Below are 21,772 nucleotides of genomic sequence, written 5' to 3'. Positions count from 1 at the left end.
CATTATAGAGTGATCTTATCTTAGTTTGGTGCACTTTGCCCTTGTTGATTATTTAGCATATCGATTTGTTTACCAAAATGAGACAATAACGCTATTTGTTGCTATCGCAGCTGTAAGGTACTGAAGTAGTATATACGATGGTATTGTAATAGCATGTGTGTGTTTCCTACTGCATCATTACAAAACTACAATCGATTTCTTGATTTGCACAACACGAACACTCTCAAGTTGTTCTGATCCATATACAAGGGTTTCGAGAGCCATATCTGGCCATGGGGAGAATTATGTCACCAGCTGCCTTCTTTGAAGTCTTCATATATTCATAGTACATTCATGGGCATATTTACTTCCCCAGGGTACCCTAGTTTACACCATATTGACCATACCGTGGAGCTCCAACACCCCTCTCTCTTGTCATGCCTGTCTATATGTTAATTTCAATAACAGCCGATGACTTGTAATTAGCGTAACCAGTTAGTGGCAGTTACAATTCAGTAATACCTGTCAAGGTGAAAGATGTCTTATGGGCCCACACTCTAAGGGATGATCAATGGTTCTTCTGAAAAGGGTATTTGTCTGGTATCATTTGATTATTGTGATGAATATAATGCAACAATTCAATATCAGTTTTCATTCCGTATGCATCAAGGTATTATTTGACCTTTTAATTGCTATATGCTATCAGTATTACTTCCAAATGTCTTTAACAGCATTGGATTGGAGGTTATGATCCTCTTCATTGTTACCAGGTTATAAGGAGTGCTTTAATAAGGCAATGAAATAACGAAATGTGATCAAATGCTTAGACGGTAGAAGTCAAATGCATCTGTAAACTTAAAAAGTGTGCGAGTGGACCATTAAGTGAGTTTGTAGAATATTTAAGGAGCCGAGGGTGTGCGTTGGGGGGGGGGGGGGAAGGGGTTCCTTTAACACATCATACCACTTAATTACACAATGTAAGATTTAACTGCTTACTTGGTAGATATTAGAATCGATATTTTCGAAATACAGTCAGCATACAGACTCTGCCTCTCCCACTGACGGACCAAATTTAAAGACTTAACTCCGTCCCAACATGCTTTCATCACACGATGTATTAATATCTAATAACTACTATGTAAGCAATATGATTAATAAATTATATTCATTATGATACATATAACTCTATTTGTGTTGTAATGTTTTGCGTTTAACATTTAAAACATGTAAACTGAAGTCGATTGAGTGCATCATAAATTAGTAACTGAGGGGAGCAATACAATTTCGTCACCCTCGCCCACCCCCCCCCCGCACACCCCCTCACTCTTTGCCTTCATTGTAGCCCGCCTGTGTGTTGGAATTGGTTGTATCATGTTACAAAGGTACCATATGAACCGTTACTAGGTATGCGCTCTATGATTGGTTCGTATGTGCTTTAAAGTTCTTGGCCACCATAAATACCACTCCACTCCATATTTCCCCTTAATTTTGTTATTTCGTTTACACGAAAATGAACAATCAAGCAACCCTCTCTTTTCCTGGGTCAAATATTACGGCTTTCGACCGTACAAGAATAGTGATAGCATTATGCTCAAGGCACTATATATTCGACAATGCTTGTACTGTTTCGCAATAACACATCGCTGTGAAAAGAGAACCGTGTACGACTCTGTCACAGTGATGGGGGTTGACCCCGCCGTAAGTACGCTTGCGCCTGTACGACGCGCAATTGTCAGCGCCGCATGTATATTGGTTTCACAGATGGGCTCAAATGTTTTGTATGTTGCGTCATGTCAACGCGCGCAATTAACCGTGTAACAAAAAATGATGCGGCAGGTGCGTAGTGAAACTATGAACATGCGCGCGTGTACTGGTTTTCTCCGATCTTCATGACGCGTGTTATATAGGTTTAGGATTCATGCATCGTGTCTGTACGCCTTTGGGCGCTGTATACGTCATGATCTGTTAATATACCAAACGGTGTCGCTGTGACGTCACTATTAATGCGTACATGGACAGTTTACATATTTTTTCAAACAATACACTAGTCGAGTTTTACGTGGTGTTACAATCAAAATGGACGTAGGAAGGGTACATTATACAGAGGAAACGGTCGATTTAGAGAGAAAAGAAAATGGTTGTTGGATTCCGAGGAAGAAACAGAACCCTCTCGATTGTTTAGGCATCGGAATTGAAGTTGTGGAAGATCTCGGTAAAGGACACTTTTCAAAGGTAAACGTTAAACGCTAATCATAGTAAGCTAGCCTACATCATACATGGATATATGTATGGTCACTGTGTAGTAGTGCCTTAACAAAACATAGGAAGATGTTTTTCCCCTCCATTTATTGCAATAACATAATTATCATATTACAGTTACTGAGAAGTAACGCAGACAAAGACAAATGTTGACAAATTATACATAAAAAATAATCCTGTACATTCTGAGAAAGCTTCTGCAGAGGTTTCCGGCGACCTTCAGACAACATATCGATGTACCATTAAGGGTGTGTATTTTGTACAAATGTTTGTGACTAATAATCAAGGGCGTAGGAACTGGGGGGCTGGGGGCGCCAGCCCCCCCCAGTGAAAATGTGGAGGGGCGGAAGTATCATTCCGCCCCCCCCCCCCGCTTCGCAAGTCAGAAAACCCCTTTTTCATTTCCAAATGAGAAAAAAATCTCATTTGAAGCACCAAATTGCATCTAAGGCCAGGTGAAAATACAAAATTAAGTTTACAGAATGGAGTGGGTGTGGAAGTGTGCTATATTGCACCAAATTGCATCTGAGTCCACCTGGAAATGCAAAAAACTCCAAAGGGGAGGGGGACACCCCCTCCCCTTAAACCCCTCCCCCAGGCCGGCCATCAGTTTTCAGCCCCCCCCCCCCCCGCTCAAAAGTACCTTCCTACGCCACTGCTAAAAATGACATTTCCTTCTAAAAGTTGATAACAATTAAAAAATGATAAACATCTAACGCCGCAGACTGGGAGTAAGTGACGAATTCCCGATCATACAGTGTCGGAAACCCCCTGATTCGTGCCGATCAGAATCATTTCAATAACTTTTGTTACACACACAGACCGAAAAGTTGTATGTATGGCAAGGTGTTGTCATCTTCTGCTGGCATGTATAGGCTATGCCTACATAATATGTAAACCATAAAATATTGATACGTGCTTAGAGATGAGAAGTCGTGAGTTTTGTTGGCGAGACATTGGAGTCGTAGCGGTTAACTGGCTAGCAACGACTTTGTCAACTGAGTTTCTCTCTACTTTGTACAGAACTTTATTCTCATGAAATTACAGGCATGAAACTTTCTCAGCAGGCTATAGTACGTATAACGCACATCGCTTAGACATCAAGAGTAGATATGAATTAAGAGTAACAGTGTAACGAAATTTCTTGAGGGTTCACATACTTAACAAAAATAACACTAACACATATAACGCATAACACATTATCACCACAGTCCCACAAAGTGCACGTCTTTAATATATTTTAACGTGTTTTGCGTTGCCAGCCTTGGTATACAAATACCACAATGTATTTTAGTACCGGATACAGGTATATCGCTTTGAACTCTTTAAGAACCATCCACGGGAGGGATGATGGACAGAGAGTGACGGAGAGAGAGAAAGGGGGGGGGGGAGGGGGTCATCCCACCCCAATCGTGCTATGCTAACGTCTCTGCAGTTTTTTGTACAATAATATAGCTATCTTCTTTGGAACCATTCTCTTACTAAAGTGAGTTTTTTTTTCCTGATCCAGGTTAAACGAGTCCACTGTAAGAAATTAAACAAAGATTTCGCAGTAAAGATCATTTCTAAACAAAATGTGCCTAAGGATTATCTTGAAGTATTTCTTCCGAGAGAGATAACGATTCTACAGAAGATTGGCCACGAGAGATTGGTAAGTTTAAAAACCTAACTACTCTGCAAACAAGGATATTATTATTATTATTATTATTATTCCAATATCTTAGAATTAACATCTAAATTTTAACTTACATGACATTTGCATTAACGCTCTAGTATAATTTGTAATATTTAACGGATAGATAATGGTTTGTATACAGGGGCGTAGCGAAGGGGTTTTTGTTAGGGGGGTGTGGAGAATTTAATTTGCCGACGGATCTGTCCCTTTTGGGACATTTTGGGACATTTTTAGTTTTGAAACGTCCTAAGATGCAATCTGGTGCATATTTTAAGTCAAATTTGATTTGCCGACGGATCTGGAAGTGGTGACTGAAATGGGGGAGGGGTCTAAGGGGAGGGGGTGTCCCCCTCCCCTTTGGAAATTCTTTAGTTTTGAAACGTCCTGAGATGCAATCTGGTGCATATTTTAAGTCAAATTTGATTTGCCGACGGATCTGGAAGTGGTGACTGAAATGGGGGAGGGGTCTAAGGGTAGGGGGTCTACCCCTCCCCTTTGGAAAATTTTTAGTTTTGAAACGTCCTTAGATGCAATCTGGTGCATATTTTAAGTCAAATTTGGCACGGAAGAAGCTCCCGTTCTCCTTTTCTCTATTCAGCTTTCCTTCTTTCTTCCCCTTCCGCTCTCTTCACCTTTTCTCCTTTTGCCGACAGACCCAAAATTTGCCGACAGCGACCAAATTATTCGGGGGGTGTGACACCCCCCACACCCCCCCCCCCCCCCGCTCGCTACGCCCCTGGTTGTATATAACAAGTATAAAGATGTTATTGCTTACTTTCTTGCAGGTTAGCATGGAGGGCGCTCTCATCACTAACAAGCACGTATTTCTTCTTACGGAATACCTTCCTAACGGCGACTTGCAACAGTTCATTAGCACTCAAGGTACTCAAGTCAAATGCACATATATGTATATGGTTAATTCGCGATAGTAAGGGCATTAATGTTATTTTATCAATTCTATCAATTCAGCCATGTGATTTCATCGATGGGCTGATCAGATTCCACCAGAAATGGAAAGAATTATACTTATAAACGCCGGGAGCCAAATGTTCGAAGTATGGAAACTTCCTTCTCTTCGCGCATGTGTTGAAGTCTACCGTATAATTCCTCTAAATCGGTGACATAATCCACGAAAGTGTCTCAATATACAACATGGTGTTTTCTTGTTTCACCGTGGTAATTCTAGCCGTTTCGGTTTAGGCTTTGTAGATTAAAATTGCGATTGATGAAATTGGTACTAATTTGACTACCAGTGCAACTACATATGTTTAACACAATGCGCGAACTTAGGGAACACGCTAGGGTACCGTACATAACCAAATGAACTGGGGGGGGGGGCGGTGGGGGAAATGAACATTCAATTATCACAAGTGTTAACCACTATACGCAGCCTTCCATTTTAACAGGTGGATGGATTGCGTTTTCTCTGAAGAAAGTAACATAAAGGGTATAACAGCTTGAAGTGACATGTCCTATCTTAGAGGAAAATACCATTTTGCAAATTTGCAAAGTAGTTTCCATCATATTGATGACGTAACATTACTTTGATAGTACAACATGTCAAGAGATCAAGTTATTATTCTACCTATGGGTAACTTTTTAATCTCTTTTTTCTTTCTTTCTTTTTTTTCCAGGCCACCTATCGGAAGAGGAATCCCGCCGCATTTTCCACCAGTTACTTGACGCGGTGACTTACATACACTCCATCGATATAGTTCACAGAGATATCAAATGTGATAATATCTACTTCGATGAGGACTACAACATTAAATTAGGAGGTAAGAACGAAATAAGGAGAATTTTTGTGTATACGCTAAGTTGAATTTTGCATTGTATATAATGCCGTATAAACAGCCTGAAATGAACCCGACGGCACCGGACAACAATTTGCTACCAGTGACCTTAGAACTTGCGTCAGTGCCTTGAAAAAGGACCCAGTACTGACGGCAGCAACAGCAACCGTGCCCTCTGATCAAGTTCACGTATACTGGTCGCTACAAATGCATAATTTCAAATAATAACGAAACACATAAAAACACTGTTCTTTTGTCTCCATCAGATTTTGGTTTGGCATGTGTAGGTGCTGATTGCGAGCTACTGACTGAAGCCTGTGGTTCTTACGGTTACGCAGCACCTGAAATAATGGAGGGCGAACCATATCTGGGGAAACGATCGGATCTATGGAGCATGGGTAAAAATATTGTTAACCGATACTTAAATCAATGAAACATTCGTAGAAATGTTTAATACCGTATCGTTCTATAATGTATTGCCGGTGTCTTGGAATCTCTGTTGAAATTTAAGACTTCTATATGTTCTATACAAGTGAGACTCACGGTTTGAGGCCTATGTATATGTCTAAGTCTCACGTCGGTGCATGATCTTCAAATCTCACGCTATCCGAATTCCGACGATGCGTTGACGAACGTATCGCACGAGTGAACATCTACAACATCTACACCAAATGACTGTGACAACGCGCAGTAAACAAAACGTTGCGATCCTATTGATTATATTCATCAAATTTTGTGTATCTGTACTGTGACCTTTTCCACGCAATGCAAAATAATCCACCCAGAAACTTCTATCTATGTTTTTTTACTCCTTGACATCCGGTAGAAGGTTTCCGTATTTTTGTGAAAGGTATCGTCATTTCTGCTTTAAAAACCCTCACTTTGTTGTTGTTCTATAACTTATATAATAACAAAAATAATAACAACAAATACTGTGTTTAAACGACCAAAGCAGAGCGCACCATGCATGTAAAGTACCGTACTTGCTGAAATTTGTGACATCATCTCTTGAAGACACGATTCTCTTTTGTTCTTATCTTTCTTACATGGTGTGTATAGGCGTCGTTTTGTATGCGATGTTGTGTGGTAGGTTGCCATTCTTTGACACAACCTTTGATATCCTGCTTGATTCCATTTACAATCCAAGAGAGAAACTAAGGTTTCACACCAAAGTTTCAAGAGGTGAGTTTCTTCATCACTTATCCAGATAACCACACGTGGTTAACGAGGGGGAGGGGAGGGGGAAGGAGAGGGGGTGCAGAGGACGACTGGGTTAATTCGTTCCCGTATATAACGCTAGCTTTAAGGCTTTATTCATCAAATACTTAATTCGGAGACATCGTCTCTTTGTTTTATGTGCTCCATACATAAAATGCAAATAGAAAGCGGATACACATATTATAGTGTTGTTTCAATATGTTTGCAAGTATTGTTGTCAATATGTGTGTCAATAACCAAGGGTCTCGAATCCATCCGTTGTTTAGGGTATAAATATATTGCCCACAATCTAATCTTCATGGTTGCGCTAATTAACTATATATCTTTCATACAAATTTGTTTCCTTACGTGTAATATTACCGCTGTGGAACGAGACAATGTAGGTATGTATGTATTTTAGATCCTCCTGCAAGCAGGACTCGCGAAGAAGCCATCATTGGCTTATCAAAGTCGCAGGCTGATCGAATTCAGTCTCTTAGATTCATATTTAACGTCCATGATTATGAATTGTCAATTGTCAACAACTCTGTAACTGGACGACATTACATTAAACTTGGAGTGACTCGAACTCGGGACCTTATGATTGAAAGGCACCGGCGTTAACCACTGAGCTAACACTCCTTGGGCTAACAATCAGCATGCCATATACTGCATGGGTTATTCTGGGAAACAGATTACATTTACTTCACCCTGAAGCTAGGTGCAGAACTTGCGCTTTGCCCACATGAATTATTCAAATTGCACGTGGTCGAGCAAAGCGGCAGAAAAGAGAAATTGCCAATTTTCGTGAATAGAAAGATAAACAATTTTATACATAAATTATACTTCAAAAGTTGAAAAAATATAACACTATTTTTGCTACTAAGCAACCTTTATCATATAACGATTCCTCAAATGAGAAGAGGAGTATATCTTCTCCATCCAGTAATGTACATAAATATATGTGCGGTACAAACTAAACAGTTAAAGCTTCTTCAACACGATATTTTTCATCTGAGCACCCTCCATTTTACCACAATTTCTCAAAGACACTGCATTGCACTTACAAGGGCATAACATTTTAGCCCCACTCCACCCAATCCCCACCACACCCCTCCCAATTAGTAACAAAATTTGTACTTTTGCGCCATTGCTCGTAAGCGTAAGTGGAGATCATACAAATGTCCTTCCATTTAGATTAGCTATATACATGAATCCAATCCTGGTATCTTTGTTTACCGTATGCAGATTGTCGTCATTTTGTGCGATCAATGTTGAATCCAGATTCTTTAGAGAGGATTGAGGTACACGAACTGAAGGCCATGGATTGGCTGAATAAACCCATAGACACATCTACCGCTGATTACACGTCACCGGCAGCATCCATGCACTCATACAGTAAGTATGTATAATATCGGTCTCATGTTCGTTATGATGTCCGATGAATAGCTTATAGGTATGTATGTATATAAGATCCTCCTGCAAGCAGGAACTCGCGAAGAAGCCGTCATTGGCTTATCAAATCCGCAAGCTGACCGAAGTCAGTCTCTTACATTCATATTTAACGTCCATGATTACGTCAACAACTCTGTAACTGGACGACATACATTAATCTTGGAGTGACTCGAACTCGGGACCTTATGATTGAAAGGTATGATTGAAAGGTATGATTGATAGGTATCTCCTTCTCTCTTTCTGTCGTTTGAAGTAAAGACCCCGACTACTTGAAATGGCACATTTTGTAAACGGATTGACATGAGGGGTGAGAGTGAGGGTGAGGGAGGTAACTCCCCCCCCTCACTCACCCATAACCATACTGGGACCTTTGTTTTTCACCACTATTCTTCTAGGTGAGAGGTACTTTAACCGTGAGACAGATTCGCCCCTCTCGTGAGCCCTTCTCCTCGCCGTATGGAAGGATTGACACCCCTTGGAGCCCTAAAGCACCATAATTATGATTGACGCACCCCTCCCTTTTTAAGATTTCACAGACACAACCAAAAACATAAAGTATATAGTTTCACCTATATCTTCAATGTGCTCGGAGGTGCCAACGGAGGCCCCTTAATCTTGGGGGCTTCTATATAGGAAATTATTTCATCTGCATGCCTATTGGGTAACTCGATACTTTCCCGTAAATGCCCCGTATATGACTTCAGCTGCCCATTGGAAAGCTCGACACTATCCAGTACATACATACTCCAGTTAATGACATTTTTTGCAGACTCCGTTGAATTTTGGACGTTGGTGTTGTTTCAATTACAGCTGCTTTAGTGAATTCAAGGAATCGACGGCAATCGGTCGCTATCGACCCGACAGTGGAGCACGGATTTGCGGAACATCATCAATCAAAAGAAGACGCCTCCGCCAACGCCACGGTGTCTGACGTACTTAAAGCCTTGGCTCTCAGAAGCGCGTAAGTCGAATGAAGTTTATGTAACATAACTACCCGGCCCCTCCACCTTTTCATTCTTTGCCGCACAACCACAAATATATCTATATATATTGAATATACGTTTAGCGCACTTAAGACCCATCGAAACGTTTCTCTCATCACAACGGTGAGCGACGTTCTAAAGGATTTGATACTCAAAAGGTCGAACCAAAACCACCCGATCTTTCCCATGCACCCACGTTATGCTACCCAGGGGTGGCGAAGTGAAGGAGCTCTCCGGGGAACGTGCCCGGCCCACTTTTGTACCTTTTATAAAGTATATGGTCATTTTTTGCGTTACTTAAAAAAAATGTCCTAATTTGAAATATTAGCAATTTTAATTACAAAAGTAACATGTTGTTCAAAGACAGTAAGAAAAAATTGATAAATGTGCTTATTTGTTGAAAGATATCGAAAACTGGATTGTACGATATGCAATGATGATCTTTCCCCGCCAAGGATATATCCCCTATGGCAAGACGTTTTAATATTTTTTACTTAATTCTACTTAAGAATTCCACTTTAAGTGATATTCACTAAAGTATAAAAGTAGTCGTCTTTACTAATGGTTTACAGATTTCAAGAAAAAGAAGAAGAGCAAAAAGCAGTCGATCTAAGCATTGGTCGTGGACCCCACAAATTTACTCCGGAAGCAATTGGCCTGAAGGGACCAGCTGCCAGGCGAATCAGTGTGCAACTAAGTTCTTGTCAATGTGAGTCGAGACTGAAGTTGTGAAATATATAGTCTGTTATGAAATGGCATACCAGTATATATAATGCAAATGAAAATGCTTTATCAATATCTTCGTTCCAGTAGCGTGTTCAAGATTTCAAAAGGGAAATTCAGAATTCCACCGTCTTTTTCAGATAGGGGCATTAACGTCCATGGAAGAGCCATACGCGGATGAAAGATTTTTATATAGAATGGGTGTGTGGCCCGGGATGGATGATTCCGGCTACCCGTGAAGAAATGTAGAAACACCCGACTGACGATGGGGGTGGGTGGCCATGCCCCACCCCACCCCACCCCGAACCCATTTGCGCACGCCATTGATTCGTTCTCGACCGTTCGGGGAGGAAGATGTATTGAGGTTTGGTCCTGTACCGTCAGTTAATGTTGAACCAAGTCTCCCGATATGAGTACAGTTACTAAAAGAAGTAAAAGTCTTAATATTCAATAGCATTGCATCCTCCCCCCCCCTGCCCCCCTACATTTTTCATCCTTCCTTTACTTGTCCTTCCGCTGCTGTTAGTCATTCTAAGTTCGTTAGGTTTATTATAATGATCTGTATCTTATTCTCAGTGTTTCCACAGTCAGCTAAAGGGGATCACCACGACCGACACGTGAAATTCCAAGCACCTTTCGCCGGCCACGCCGAACTCCCTGCTGCACGAAAGGGAAGCCTGCTTATGTTGAGTACAGGACACGCAAAGGCCGCCCTGCGTCGTGGTTCGCTCGGTGTCCACCGTGGTGCGCTGATGGCTAGCGGTTCCATGATTCACATGGCCAACGAGGACCTTCTGAATTCGGCGACACGCATCAACGAGGTCAAGCGAACTTCGGAACTAAGTCATTTACATTACTTTTCTGGGGCAAAGATCGCTAATCTAGCAGGGTCAAGGAAGAAGAAAAATAAAGAATCAGTCCGCCGGAACTCAGTCGTCACAGAGAAGTTTCAAATATTGAAACAGCCTGGCGCCCTCCATCCAGACGACCAGTTTTTGGTGAATTTATTCCGATCACAGTGTGAAAATTTGAAACATTTAGCGGCATAGTGTAATGTGTAAATGACAAAACAAAATGAAACAATTAAATGAGAAACATTTACTGTGTAATAATGATATTTTAACAGTTAATACCGACTATATTGCGATATAGAACGAAAGACAGAATAGTAAAAATAAAAATGAAATGAAATAAAATCACGAGATACTAGCAATGACTGCGATTTTGTCTTATTTTCCAAACAAATGAATGACCAAAAACCTAACAAAATATGTACAAAACATTCCGTACCCTATGCCCATCTGTCACCAAAGTAGAGTCATTTTCTTACCCCACCCCTACCCCACTCCAACCCATTTCAAGGTAAAGTGGGAGAGAAGTGATACTTCACCCTTCCATTTCAAGGAATAGGGGTTAAAGATGCTTTCACTAAAATTAATATACAGCCGCTTTTACCACGTCCTACAGATGATTACGACGGCAGCTTAACAATGCCACAAAATATGAATATATATATATATATATATATATATATATATATAACCCTAATAAGTTGACATTTGTCAGAAATATTTCAAATTATACTTCGAAAAGAAGTGAACAGTTTAACATTTTGCATAAAATTCATAAATGATAAATATATATATATATATATATATATATATATATATATATATATATATGTATGTACAGTATCCTGCCGTCTGAGCATTTGTTCTGTAAAAACTATAACTTTATTGGGGAATGATATATTTTCATCTTGGGTGCACTTTTAAGCTGTCGTAAATTACACGATGATCGATGACATAATTATTACGTAACCTTTTCCTTGTTCGTGGTATAGGGATATGGACTCGGGGGCTCTGTAAGGGACGTGGAAATTAAATGGTATAGTGGGCACATACAATGGTTTGCGATATTGACCGATCACCATATTGCTATCCCAACACTAAATGTTCTATTGATTTGTCTCTATCATATATACATGGCGGTTGAACTTTCTTCTCATTGGGAAGTGTGACTCAGTGGTGGAAACCAAAGGGACGGGAGAGGATGGGAGGCAGTGGCGGAGCGTCCATACAGTCAGGGGAGGATGCCCCCTGACGGACTCAAATGGACTGCTGGCGCCCTTTTCAGCTTTTTACCACTTTTTACTTATTCGCGATTATTGCCTTTTTTATTGTGCTCTCATCTACCTATTGACATTTGTCACATTTTGTTGGCGATGACACCTATTTATTGTTCGTTTATCTGCAAATTAGCAAGGCCCGGAAAGGGTCATTTCCGGCGATCTAGGGAGTATCTTTACTCAAAAAAAATCTGTACGCTCCGCGCCAACCTGTGGTGGCGCTCCGCTTATATAGTGTCGAAAGCGCCCCTACAGGCCATTCTCGCCCCTCCTGACCAATACCCCTAGCTCCGTCACTGATGGGAGGGATAGGTAAAGGGACTGTAGAAACTCCGGGAGAAGGATGACTACATATATGTTCATATACAAAGCATATATGTTCACACATACGTTCATATATCAAACATGTATGTTCACAAATGTGATACTTAATACAAGAGCGAGAGAAACTAATAAATTTGGACGGTATGATGTGTATACGCTTCATCAAGTCACATGCAGAAATCTGGAAAAGAACAATGAAAGCATATATTATTTGAAATATGTTTACGAGTAAAAAAATACGTCCTATAGACGATCGAGCATCTCTTTGTGTGCTAGAGGGCCCCTTCCTTTAAACAAAAGAATTTTGGGTCAAGGTCACATACGCGGGAAATGGTACCACATAATTCCATCGACCCCTCTCCCTTTCCAACTTCCACCCTTACTTCGACCGCTATCCAGAAGACCTTCATGTTCATGTGAACTCAACTACTGACTGTCTAAAAGTGATTCTACCAAGGGCGGCGGAAGCACTTTAAATCTGGGGGGGCACCGACATCAAAGGGCACTTTGCAGAAATTCGATTGGACTGATGCAGCCTTATATTTAGTACCCTTTTTAACTCTTATTGTATGATCTTATTTGCGTATACACATCACTCCACCAACGCCCCCCCCCCCCCCCCGTCAAGGTAATTATGCATACTAGCACTGCAATATCCAATGTGCAAATTGGGAAACAAGGAACAAGTTTTCCTTTGAGACAAAATGAGGTGAAAACATGCTAGTTGCTAATGTAGGAATCTTCCGAATTAGAGTATATTTCTTGTTAATATCTTAACAATTTTTTTCCATTCGATATAGCTTTGAGTTTGACCCACAGAAATTCATTAAAAGTCAGGGCGCAGCCAGGATTGGCAAAGTTGTATGTACGACTATCTGAGGGGAGCGCCACCATAAGTTGGTGCGGAGCGTACAAGAAAATTTTTGGTTTTACAAACCCCTAAGATGGCCGGAAACGGCCCTTCCCGAGTGACGGCCTCTTGACAACTTGAGACACCTCAGTTTTTATGTAGAAAAAGGGCACATTTTTAACCTGAGGAAAAGTGGGGGGGCACGTGCCCCCTGTGCCCCCCCGGTTCCGCCGCCCTTGGATTCTACACTTCAAAAGCCCGTTTCTCACCAATTGTCAGACTGGGCAGAAATGCTATTTTTTTTCTTTTTATCCAGCAATTCTTCGATCAAACTATCCCGAAGACCTTCAAGTTCATGTGGACCCAACTACTGACTGTCTGAAAGTGATACTACACTTCAAGAGCCTGTTTCTCACCAATTGTCAGGACTAGGCAGTAATGCTAGTTTTCTTTTGATCTAACAAATGCTATACATACCAACGATCAGTTTTTCGTTCAAGTCTCGGCTGGATGCAAGCATTACGGTAACATTAACGGATCACGTGTATATATGACTGCCATATCTCACAGAGGAATGTAGTGAATGAGGATTAAACACGTGAAGTATAATCTATAAGTCGTAACCCATCCTTCCCCTTCTCAATCCAAGTTAATTGAATACTTCCGTTTCAAACTGTCAGACATGTAAATCTACGTCCAAAGGTACCCAGCACATGCGAGCGGATTAACTATTGTCAATGGTGTTCGGACGTCGTGAGATTATCGGAGTTACATTGAACAGAAATGAGCGACAATGTCATCCGTATTGAGAACTGTTAGTAGCAAATATTTTGTAATTATATCTAATTACCATATTTATAAATTTGTTAGGTTTGTTAAGGATTCATCACACTCATTTCATGCTTTCTTCGTTTTTCTATTTTCTTTGGGTTGGGGTATGACGGGGCGAGTGTGTGTGTGTGTGGGGGGGGGGGGGATGGTTAACCTTTGACAACACCTTACTTCTCGCTTACTGAGAGGTCGAAGTCGATGACCTGATAGGATGCGAATAAAGGACCAAACCAACAACAAATTGTGAATATTTTTCATGTTTATTGTAACGCTAGTTTAGTACACAAGAGTATATGCACGAATAACTCACATAAATCACAGAGTCAATAAGAGCAGAAATTCACCATTAACTTATCATTAATTGTTGTACTTAACTCATTACTTTTATCTGTTAGTGATATTGTTTACCTTGCAAGAAACATGAAACTCATTTTGTTTGTTGTTTTGTTTTCCCTAGAAAAATAAATAATTCAGTTCTTAATGATATTATGAGATGAAACCAAAGTTAAAGTTATTTACGATAAAGTCTGATCCATTTATTAATGTGCAATGTGGGAGGATATATGCTACAAAGTGAAAACCAGTAAGGGCTACTTCAAAAAAACAAAAAAATCATGACATTTATTCATGGTTACAAAAAAACAATGGCTTTAAATTGGAGCATGCATGAGAAATTTTCGTTGTCATAGCAATAGCCACCCCAAAAATGGAATAACCCAGACTTGATCTGCGATCCAGAGTGACCTTATTTATACTTGACAAATAGCTGTTTTCCTACGTCTACCACAGAACAATTTCACAGGAGTGAGTTCTTGGAGGAACCAGAGAGGTACAGCCATCACCCACCTATAGGTGATTAGGTATTGCCAAGGTGTCATCTCATAGTCACAACCATATCGCTTCACATCGATAATCTACTGTGCAGAATTAAACACAAGGGCAAAATGGAAACGTTAATTATTGTGGGATTAAGGAAGTCTGGGGGTTTTCTAACACACACGTTTTGTGGAGGGGATGGTGGTGTGGGGATGGAGGGGGGTAGGTGGGGAGGCAGAGGATATTGAGGGACTAGCTCTCTTGTTGGTAATTAACTGCACTTCTGCGTTTTTAGATGCAATACAAAGACATTTATCCAAAAGGTAGAACAGTAAACACATTTAAGTGTTGTATCAATGCAAGAGACACTTAGTTTTCAAATATGAATACTGGATCTAAACACATCTGGAACAGGATAGGTTATCAATCATCAGGGATTTCTCAAACAGGTGTAAACTTGTTCACATAAGAACATGTTGATTTTGAAACTTGAGGATGAATTAACACTTTAAACTTCTTCCCCGTTTATTTACCCAAATAAAACTTAAAAATTGGTTAGTGAAATATGCCTGGAGAATGCTAATGGCTTAACTCGTTAAGATGTAATTATGTGTAAAGTATACTGTAATTTTTTTTAATGTTTTTATCTTATCGAAATCCAGCAAAATGTCCATTTGTGCCAAAAAAAAATACAGCTTAGTGGTGAAAAATTTAATGTACAGTTAATAATAGGAATGCATACAAAAGGAGAGCAGAGAGTTTTAGCTTTCTTTAAATTTGTGCAGAATAAATTTACTTTAAACAACCAAAAATAATGCAAAAGTGTTTAATATACACAAGGAGTGTATCGGCATGACATAGATGAGTTCAGTATTTACACTGTATGACAGCATGAGAAGAATGCGAGCCGGAAATTTTAAACATTTAAATTAAAAATTAAAATCATAAAAAAAGAAGTAATTTCAAAAACCTACATTTGTTAAACGAAAGAAAATCAAAACGAGTTCAGCAGTAATCCTAAGCTCACTGGTTTGGAATTTTCTGCTTTAGCCACAAAAAAACAAAAACATTTTTGTTCATTTCAAATTCAATTTTCTAAAAAACAAAAGGAGAAAATGGAAAGAATGTTCATTAAATAGCTTGATTTTATCGCACTACTTTTTGGCACAAAAAAAATTGAATCTATTTGCATTGAAGACCATAACAGAACCACATATCAGCATTTAATTGATGTATGTAACATTTTAAATTTGAATGTCACTTTAATAATCCAACAAAATAGACTGGAAATTTTCTGTTTTAGGCTTTTAGCCACAAAAAACCAAAAACATTTGATAATTACTAATTAAATTTTCTAAAAACAAAAGGAGATGAACAAGAAAATGGAAAGAATATTCTTTAAATAGCTTGATTTTATCACACTACTTTTTGGCACCAAAAAAAGTTGAAACTACTTGCATTGAAGACCATAACAGCACAGCATATTAGCATTTAATTGATGAATGTAAAATTATAAATTTGAATGTCACTTTAATAATCCAACACAATAGATTGGAAGAGAGGCTTATTACTATTATTAAAGAAACGATAAGTATGAAAGATGACACAACCATTGACACAGGGATGCTACATGGTATGACGGTTGTAATTAACTTCAGCTTATTTCGTTCAAATAAATTTTGGAGAACTCTACAAACAAATCTGCAGATCCATTGGCATTTGTTTAAAAGTCGATATCTCAAGGTTGAATGAAAGGGAAAACATTAAGAGATGTTAAAGCAATTTGGACTATTACTGACATAATAAAGCCCCCTGACCACTTTTCACCAGAATAATTCAATTCTCACTCATGCAATGGCTTCGATGCAGATGCTATGATGATTTTCTTTTCACTCAAAATCAGTCCAACCCTCTCATAAGCCGGTCATGCAAAGTGGGTTTTCTTGTAACCTAGCTTCTTCAGTGATTATGAATACACACAATTGTACAACTGAATCCTACACACCGAGTGACTGATGAGCGACCAACGAAAGACTGCTTTCTGTTAATGACAAACCCTATGTTAAGGTCACATGCAAACTTATTTCCCACTGATTGTAATTGTTGGGACAAGACTGGGCGGATATAGTCAAGGCTGATGTGACTTAGAGCTAGCTAAATCTTGATCAGTCTTAGTTGTAAGGATACGCACACTGCACGACTATCCACTGTAGGATAGTTGAATTGACTCGGAACTCATTAAAATTTACAGTGTAAGCTCAGTGAGTTGTGAATTCTCTGAATGAGATGGTTCTTAAAAGGTACTGTATATGATTTGTCTCTGTATAGTGAGTATAAATCTCACTATATTAACTTGGCATGGAATCTCGATGATGCAGCCTACATTCAAGAATAGTGAGAACTGATCTTACTTAATACATAAGAGTGAAAATAAATGATTTTATTCAATTAAAGAATGGCCAAAACCCAAACACCTTTTACACTCGACTGAGATTTTACTTTATGGCATTTTACTGAAGTTGGGTGATCATATATTTGAGATCATATTTTACATTTCATTCAACCGACAAAACACAAACTTCCGACAGTAACATACAATTTGATGAACACCCTTTGTCAGCTATAGTACTTATCATCACATACAAGTTCCAAATGTATTTATCTGAAAGGACAACACAGGTGGTGAATTTATTTTGACTGATGAAAGCGGGATATAATCTAAGGCATCCTGTTGAAGCTCACAACCAACTCATATTAAGTCGTTTGAGATAACAACATTGGAATTTTTATACATTTTGTGCAAAAAGTGAAGTATTGATATTAAGCAAGTGCTTTTTCTTGTTGTAGCTTTTTGTTCCAGTGCACAATGCTGCAATACACCTGTTGCTTCTAGTTCACTTTTGATGGCATTAGGATACTTCAAATTTTTCAGCTTTACTTTCATTACAATATTGGAATCAGAAACTGCCATGAAGCCATTCTCAGTAAGTTCCCTAATATGGAAGAAATGTGAGAGAAAAATATCAGAATTTGTTAATTCAACATCCAGACTTAATAAAGGAGCCTTCCATTTTTAATTGTAAGATGTACACATCTAAATAGAGAGATATGAAACCAGTACTTTAGTAATCATTTTGGCACAATTATCCAACTAAAAATGGGTTTTACCTTTAAAAGGGTGATATTATCAATTGTTTAAAACAATGCATTATATTATTACTGTAATTCCTAAGGTCTTCTAAGGTCACCACACATACTCAACTTGAGAAGAAAAACTGGATAATGTTAACTTTAAGCTGAACACGAAACACTAAAATAAGAAGAGTCAAATCCAACAACAAATTCAGGAAAGTAATCCAATTTTGTCAATAAAATTAATGCCAAACGTTCATAAACAGTACCCAATTGAGAGGTGTCATATGAGGTAAGTTGGTTGAAGGCAAATACATATACCATATATATAGATATACTTGTAGTCTATTCAATAACTACAACAACGAGAAAAGGAACTTTGAAATCTTTATAAAGGCAAAAGAAAATTGGCAGAAACAAAGAAGAAGAAGAAAGGGTTTCAGCATAAAGACTGACTTGGTAAAAATGAGAGTTGTAGTCAACTAATCGATAAACAAACAAACATAAATACAATCCCATCTGTATTGAAATGTGAGATAAGTAATCAACATAACGATGTCTAATAACCAAATACAATGTTATTGGTGGAAAATTAAAATTCTTATCGTTATTCTCGTCTATTGTTGTTTATTCTCATAAGCTAACAATAGCAACTGTTTGCTGACAACTATTGGGGACTTTCCTCTCCTACAGGTAGATTAACGTTAATAAATAAAATCAAGTATTTAAAACAAAAAAAAGGATGAGATCAATATCAAACTTCAAACAATTTTTTATGAAGTAGTTCATAATGAGTAAAACAATAAGACTTCATAAAGTCATTATGTAGAGTGCTGATTTCATATTTCATTTATATCTAAGACTGAATGACATTGAAAAACACATATATATATAAGAGAATTGTTCAACTCAAAACCCCAAATTAAAGGAGCCTTCTCAGCTGTTTTCATTGAAATGTGCACATTCCAAAGCTGAGAGACGAAACCAGCACTTTAGTATGCATCATTTGACATAATTATCTATCCCTTCCATTCAGAACGTTCTCACAATGGTAAAACTTTCCTACTGTGGTAATGACACAAAATGACATTTTGTCCCATTTCTTTCATACACGGAAATATCATTGCAGTTGTGACGTTAGGTAGACTACCTGTGTCACCTTGCAAGAAAAGAGTGTCTCTGCCTTAAAGAAAACTTTGAATATGTTTCATTTAAATGGTAGCTTGTACTATTTTTTTAATTAAAGCTAATATGGGTTCTTTATCTTCATATATAACTTGAAAATTGTCTAATGTCCCGAATTTCAAAGTTCCAAAGAAATCTGATTTGTTTAAACCAAAACAAAACACAAACAAACAACAACTGCTGACTATTAAAAATTCTAAAATCACAATAAATAATAAACCTTCTGTGATGATCAAAGCATTTAAATGTGCATTAGAATGACCAAATATGTCAATGTCAAACTATTGTAGGGTCATTTCTTAAATAAGCGACAAACTAGCTATCTTGAAAATTCAAATAATGATATGCAGAAACTGGAAGAAAAATGTGCTAATCAAAGCTTAAAAAGGAAAAGTCTAATTTCTACTTGTGCAACAATTTCAACAAAGTTTGGCTTTCAATCCAATCCAAAAATTCTGCATGAAAACTAGCAACAGATAGCCAAAGATACACAAACCTTGAATGGTTACCCTGAATTTGTTTAATTCTATATTTCAAGTGGTCATTAGCACAAAAAAAAAAAAAAAATCTTTTTTACTAATTAATATGAAAATATAACAAATGACAAATCCTAAGGGCAAAGTAAAGTTGCTACAGGTTCAAAGAAAAGGTGGTACCTATCATGCACTTGGAAAATGTAAAGAAGTGCAATTTTTATTTCAGGTCTTAAGACTTCATTAAATCATGGGGTTATCCTCTCAGGCAACTTTTTTTTTATTATTATTTTTTTTTTGTTCTTCTTTTTTTCCCCTTCATTACTAAATGAAAATATATTACAACAGACTTTGACTTTTTTTGTGTGTTTTCCTCGCTTTTCCAAATGGAAGACAACATGCAAACACAGATCATATTTACAAGATTGATAAAACATTTAGGGTACTAACATGAAATATCGAAAGTAATATATATGATTACTTAAATTTTCAAAAGAAAAAACAGAAACAGGAAAACTGCCTATATATATATACTTCATTACTTCTTCTTTTATCTTTTTCTATGAAGAGAAACAGATATAGAAAATGGAACAGAAAATGAAGATTAAACTAAAAACATAGGCCATAGTTTTGCTGATTGTAGGCTTTGCCTCTTCTGGTTGCTTAAAAAAATTGAAGTCTTCTTTTAAACTGTTACTCAGATAGTGAAATAAGTCAACGTTTTCTTATTTTTACTATTGCTTTTATAACGACAGTCTCAAGCAAGTTACTGTAAATGTCAATTCAACATTTGCTCCACGCTCTTTCCCTCTCCACACATCTGGTGCCAGCTCCTCCCCTCCCCAAACTTCTCCTTCCATTCGCCCCCCTTCATATGAATTTTTTTTTTGTCAAATACAACTTTTTTTAACCTTTTCATGTTTAATTTAAAACAAATTTTGTCAGTAAAGCTTTGGGAAGAATGGCAAGTAGGTAACTCCACCAGAAAGTGAATAACTTTGACCACATTTGTGAGCAGCAACACTGAACATAATTAAAAAAGGGTAAAGTAAGAAAACACATTTTATATGGATAACACAAAGACATGTTTATACATACTGTTATCATGTTTATTCATAACTCTCCTTTTGTTTATTCATTGCTATCCTCCTCCTCTTCTTCCACCTCTCCGTAGCATTCCTCGGCTAACATGTAGTACTTGTTGGCCAACCGACCCTTCATACCAGCCATGGCTGCTTCAGCTGCCTCGTTGTAAAGATCCCCTGAAGATGAGAAGGAAAAAAAACAATATTCAGTGTGGATGGATTGAATTTTGATCATTTTTAAGGCTGAATATGATATTTGAGTAGGACGGTTGATAAAAGTCTCTACTTAAATCACAAAATACCTGACCGCAAAAAAACAAACAAACAAACAACATCATCTAACACTGCCTATGAAACATAAAATCAAGACTCAGGGAAATTGCTGAAAAAAAAATCAAAATCTGGTTCACGCTGGCAAGTTGGGGAATCGAGAGTCAGATAAGGTTCTGTAGGCGATTATGTGGTTTAATGAATTGTTTCAACTTCATATGCGAGCCATGTTTCATAATTTCACCATTTCTGGTTGTTTTTCCTGACATGGATCATGTTTCCAGGAACCTGCACAGTCCATATATGGTCATGAAACTCTACCAACAGATTGTAGATTTGAGAGCTTGGTGGCCAATTGGTTAAGGCGTCGAACTCTTGATCCAAGGATTGCTGGTTTGATTCATGCCTAGTTCATTACTCCTTGGGCAAGATGCTTTATCTCACTTGCCTCCCTTCACCCAGGGGTTAAATGGGTACCTGTGAGGTAACTTGTCATTGGGTGCAGTAAATAACTGCTGCCGACTGGAAGGATTGTCTCTGGGACAAAGTATCATTGACCAGGGGTAATATACCGTCTGTAAAGCGCTTTGAGACCTATCGCTGGTATAAAGCGC

The 21,772-nt window shown here is 38.3% G+C and overlaps 2 protein-coding genes across 4 annotated transcripts in view; one reads left to right on the top strand and one right to left on the bottom strand.

The window, feature by feature from the left end:
• Positions 1-2,021: 2,021 nt before the first annotated feature.
• LOC139959966 (serine/threonine-protein kinase SIK1-like) lies at positions 2,022-11,277 on the top strand. The gene is made up of 10 exons (XM_071957922.1): positions 2,022-2,211; positions 3,749-3,889; positions 4,699-4,795; positions 5,548-5,691; positions 5,973-6,104; positions 6,766-6,888; positions 8,152-8,301; positions 9,169-9,319; positions 9,914-10,050; positions 10,641-11,277. The coding sequence occupies exons 1-10, from the start codon at positions 2,056-2,058 to the stop codon at positions 11,111-11,113; spliced, it is 1,704 nt and encodes a 567-aa protein (XP_071814023.1). The 5' UTR covers positions 2,022-2,055; the 3' UTR covers positions 11,114-11,277.
• A 3,161-nt stretch (positions 11,278-14,438) lies between these two features.
• The window catches only part of LOC139960503 (eukaryotic elongation factor 2 kinase-like), a 32,974-nt gene continuing 25,640 nt past the window's right edge, over positions 14,439-21,772 (bottom strand). For 2 of the 3 annotated variants that reach the window (XM_071958912.1, XM_071958911.1), the window contains exon 13: positions 14,439-21,065. In XM_071958912.1, the coding sequence (XP_071815013.1) occupies positions 20,935-21,065 (131 nt within the window). In that variant the 3' untranslated portion in view covers positions 14,439-20,934. The remainder of the gene's footprint in view (positions 21,066-21,772) is intronic. The other variant, XM_071958913.1, reaches the window with a different exon arrangement.

Source organism: Apostichopus japonicus, chromosome 19 (genome assembly GCF_037975245.1).
Source record: "Apostichopus japonicus isolate 1M-3 chromosome 19, ASM3797524v1, whole genome shotgun sequence".
NCBI lineage: Eukaryota > Metazoa > Echinodermata > Holothuroidea > Aspidochirotida > Stichopodidae > Apostichopus > Apostichopus japonicus.
The sequence above is the reverse complement of the archived record's forward strand: the minus strand, read 5'-3'. Positions and strand labels throughout refer to the sequence as shown.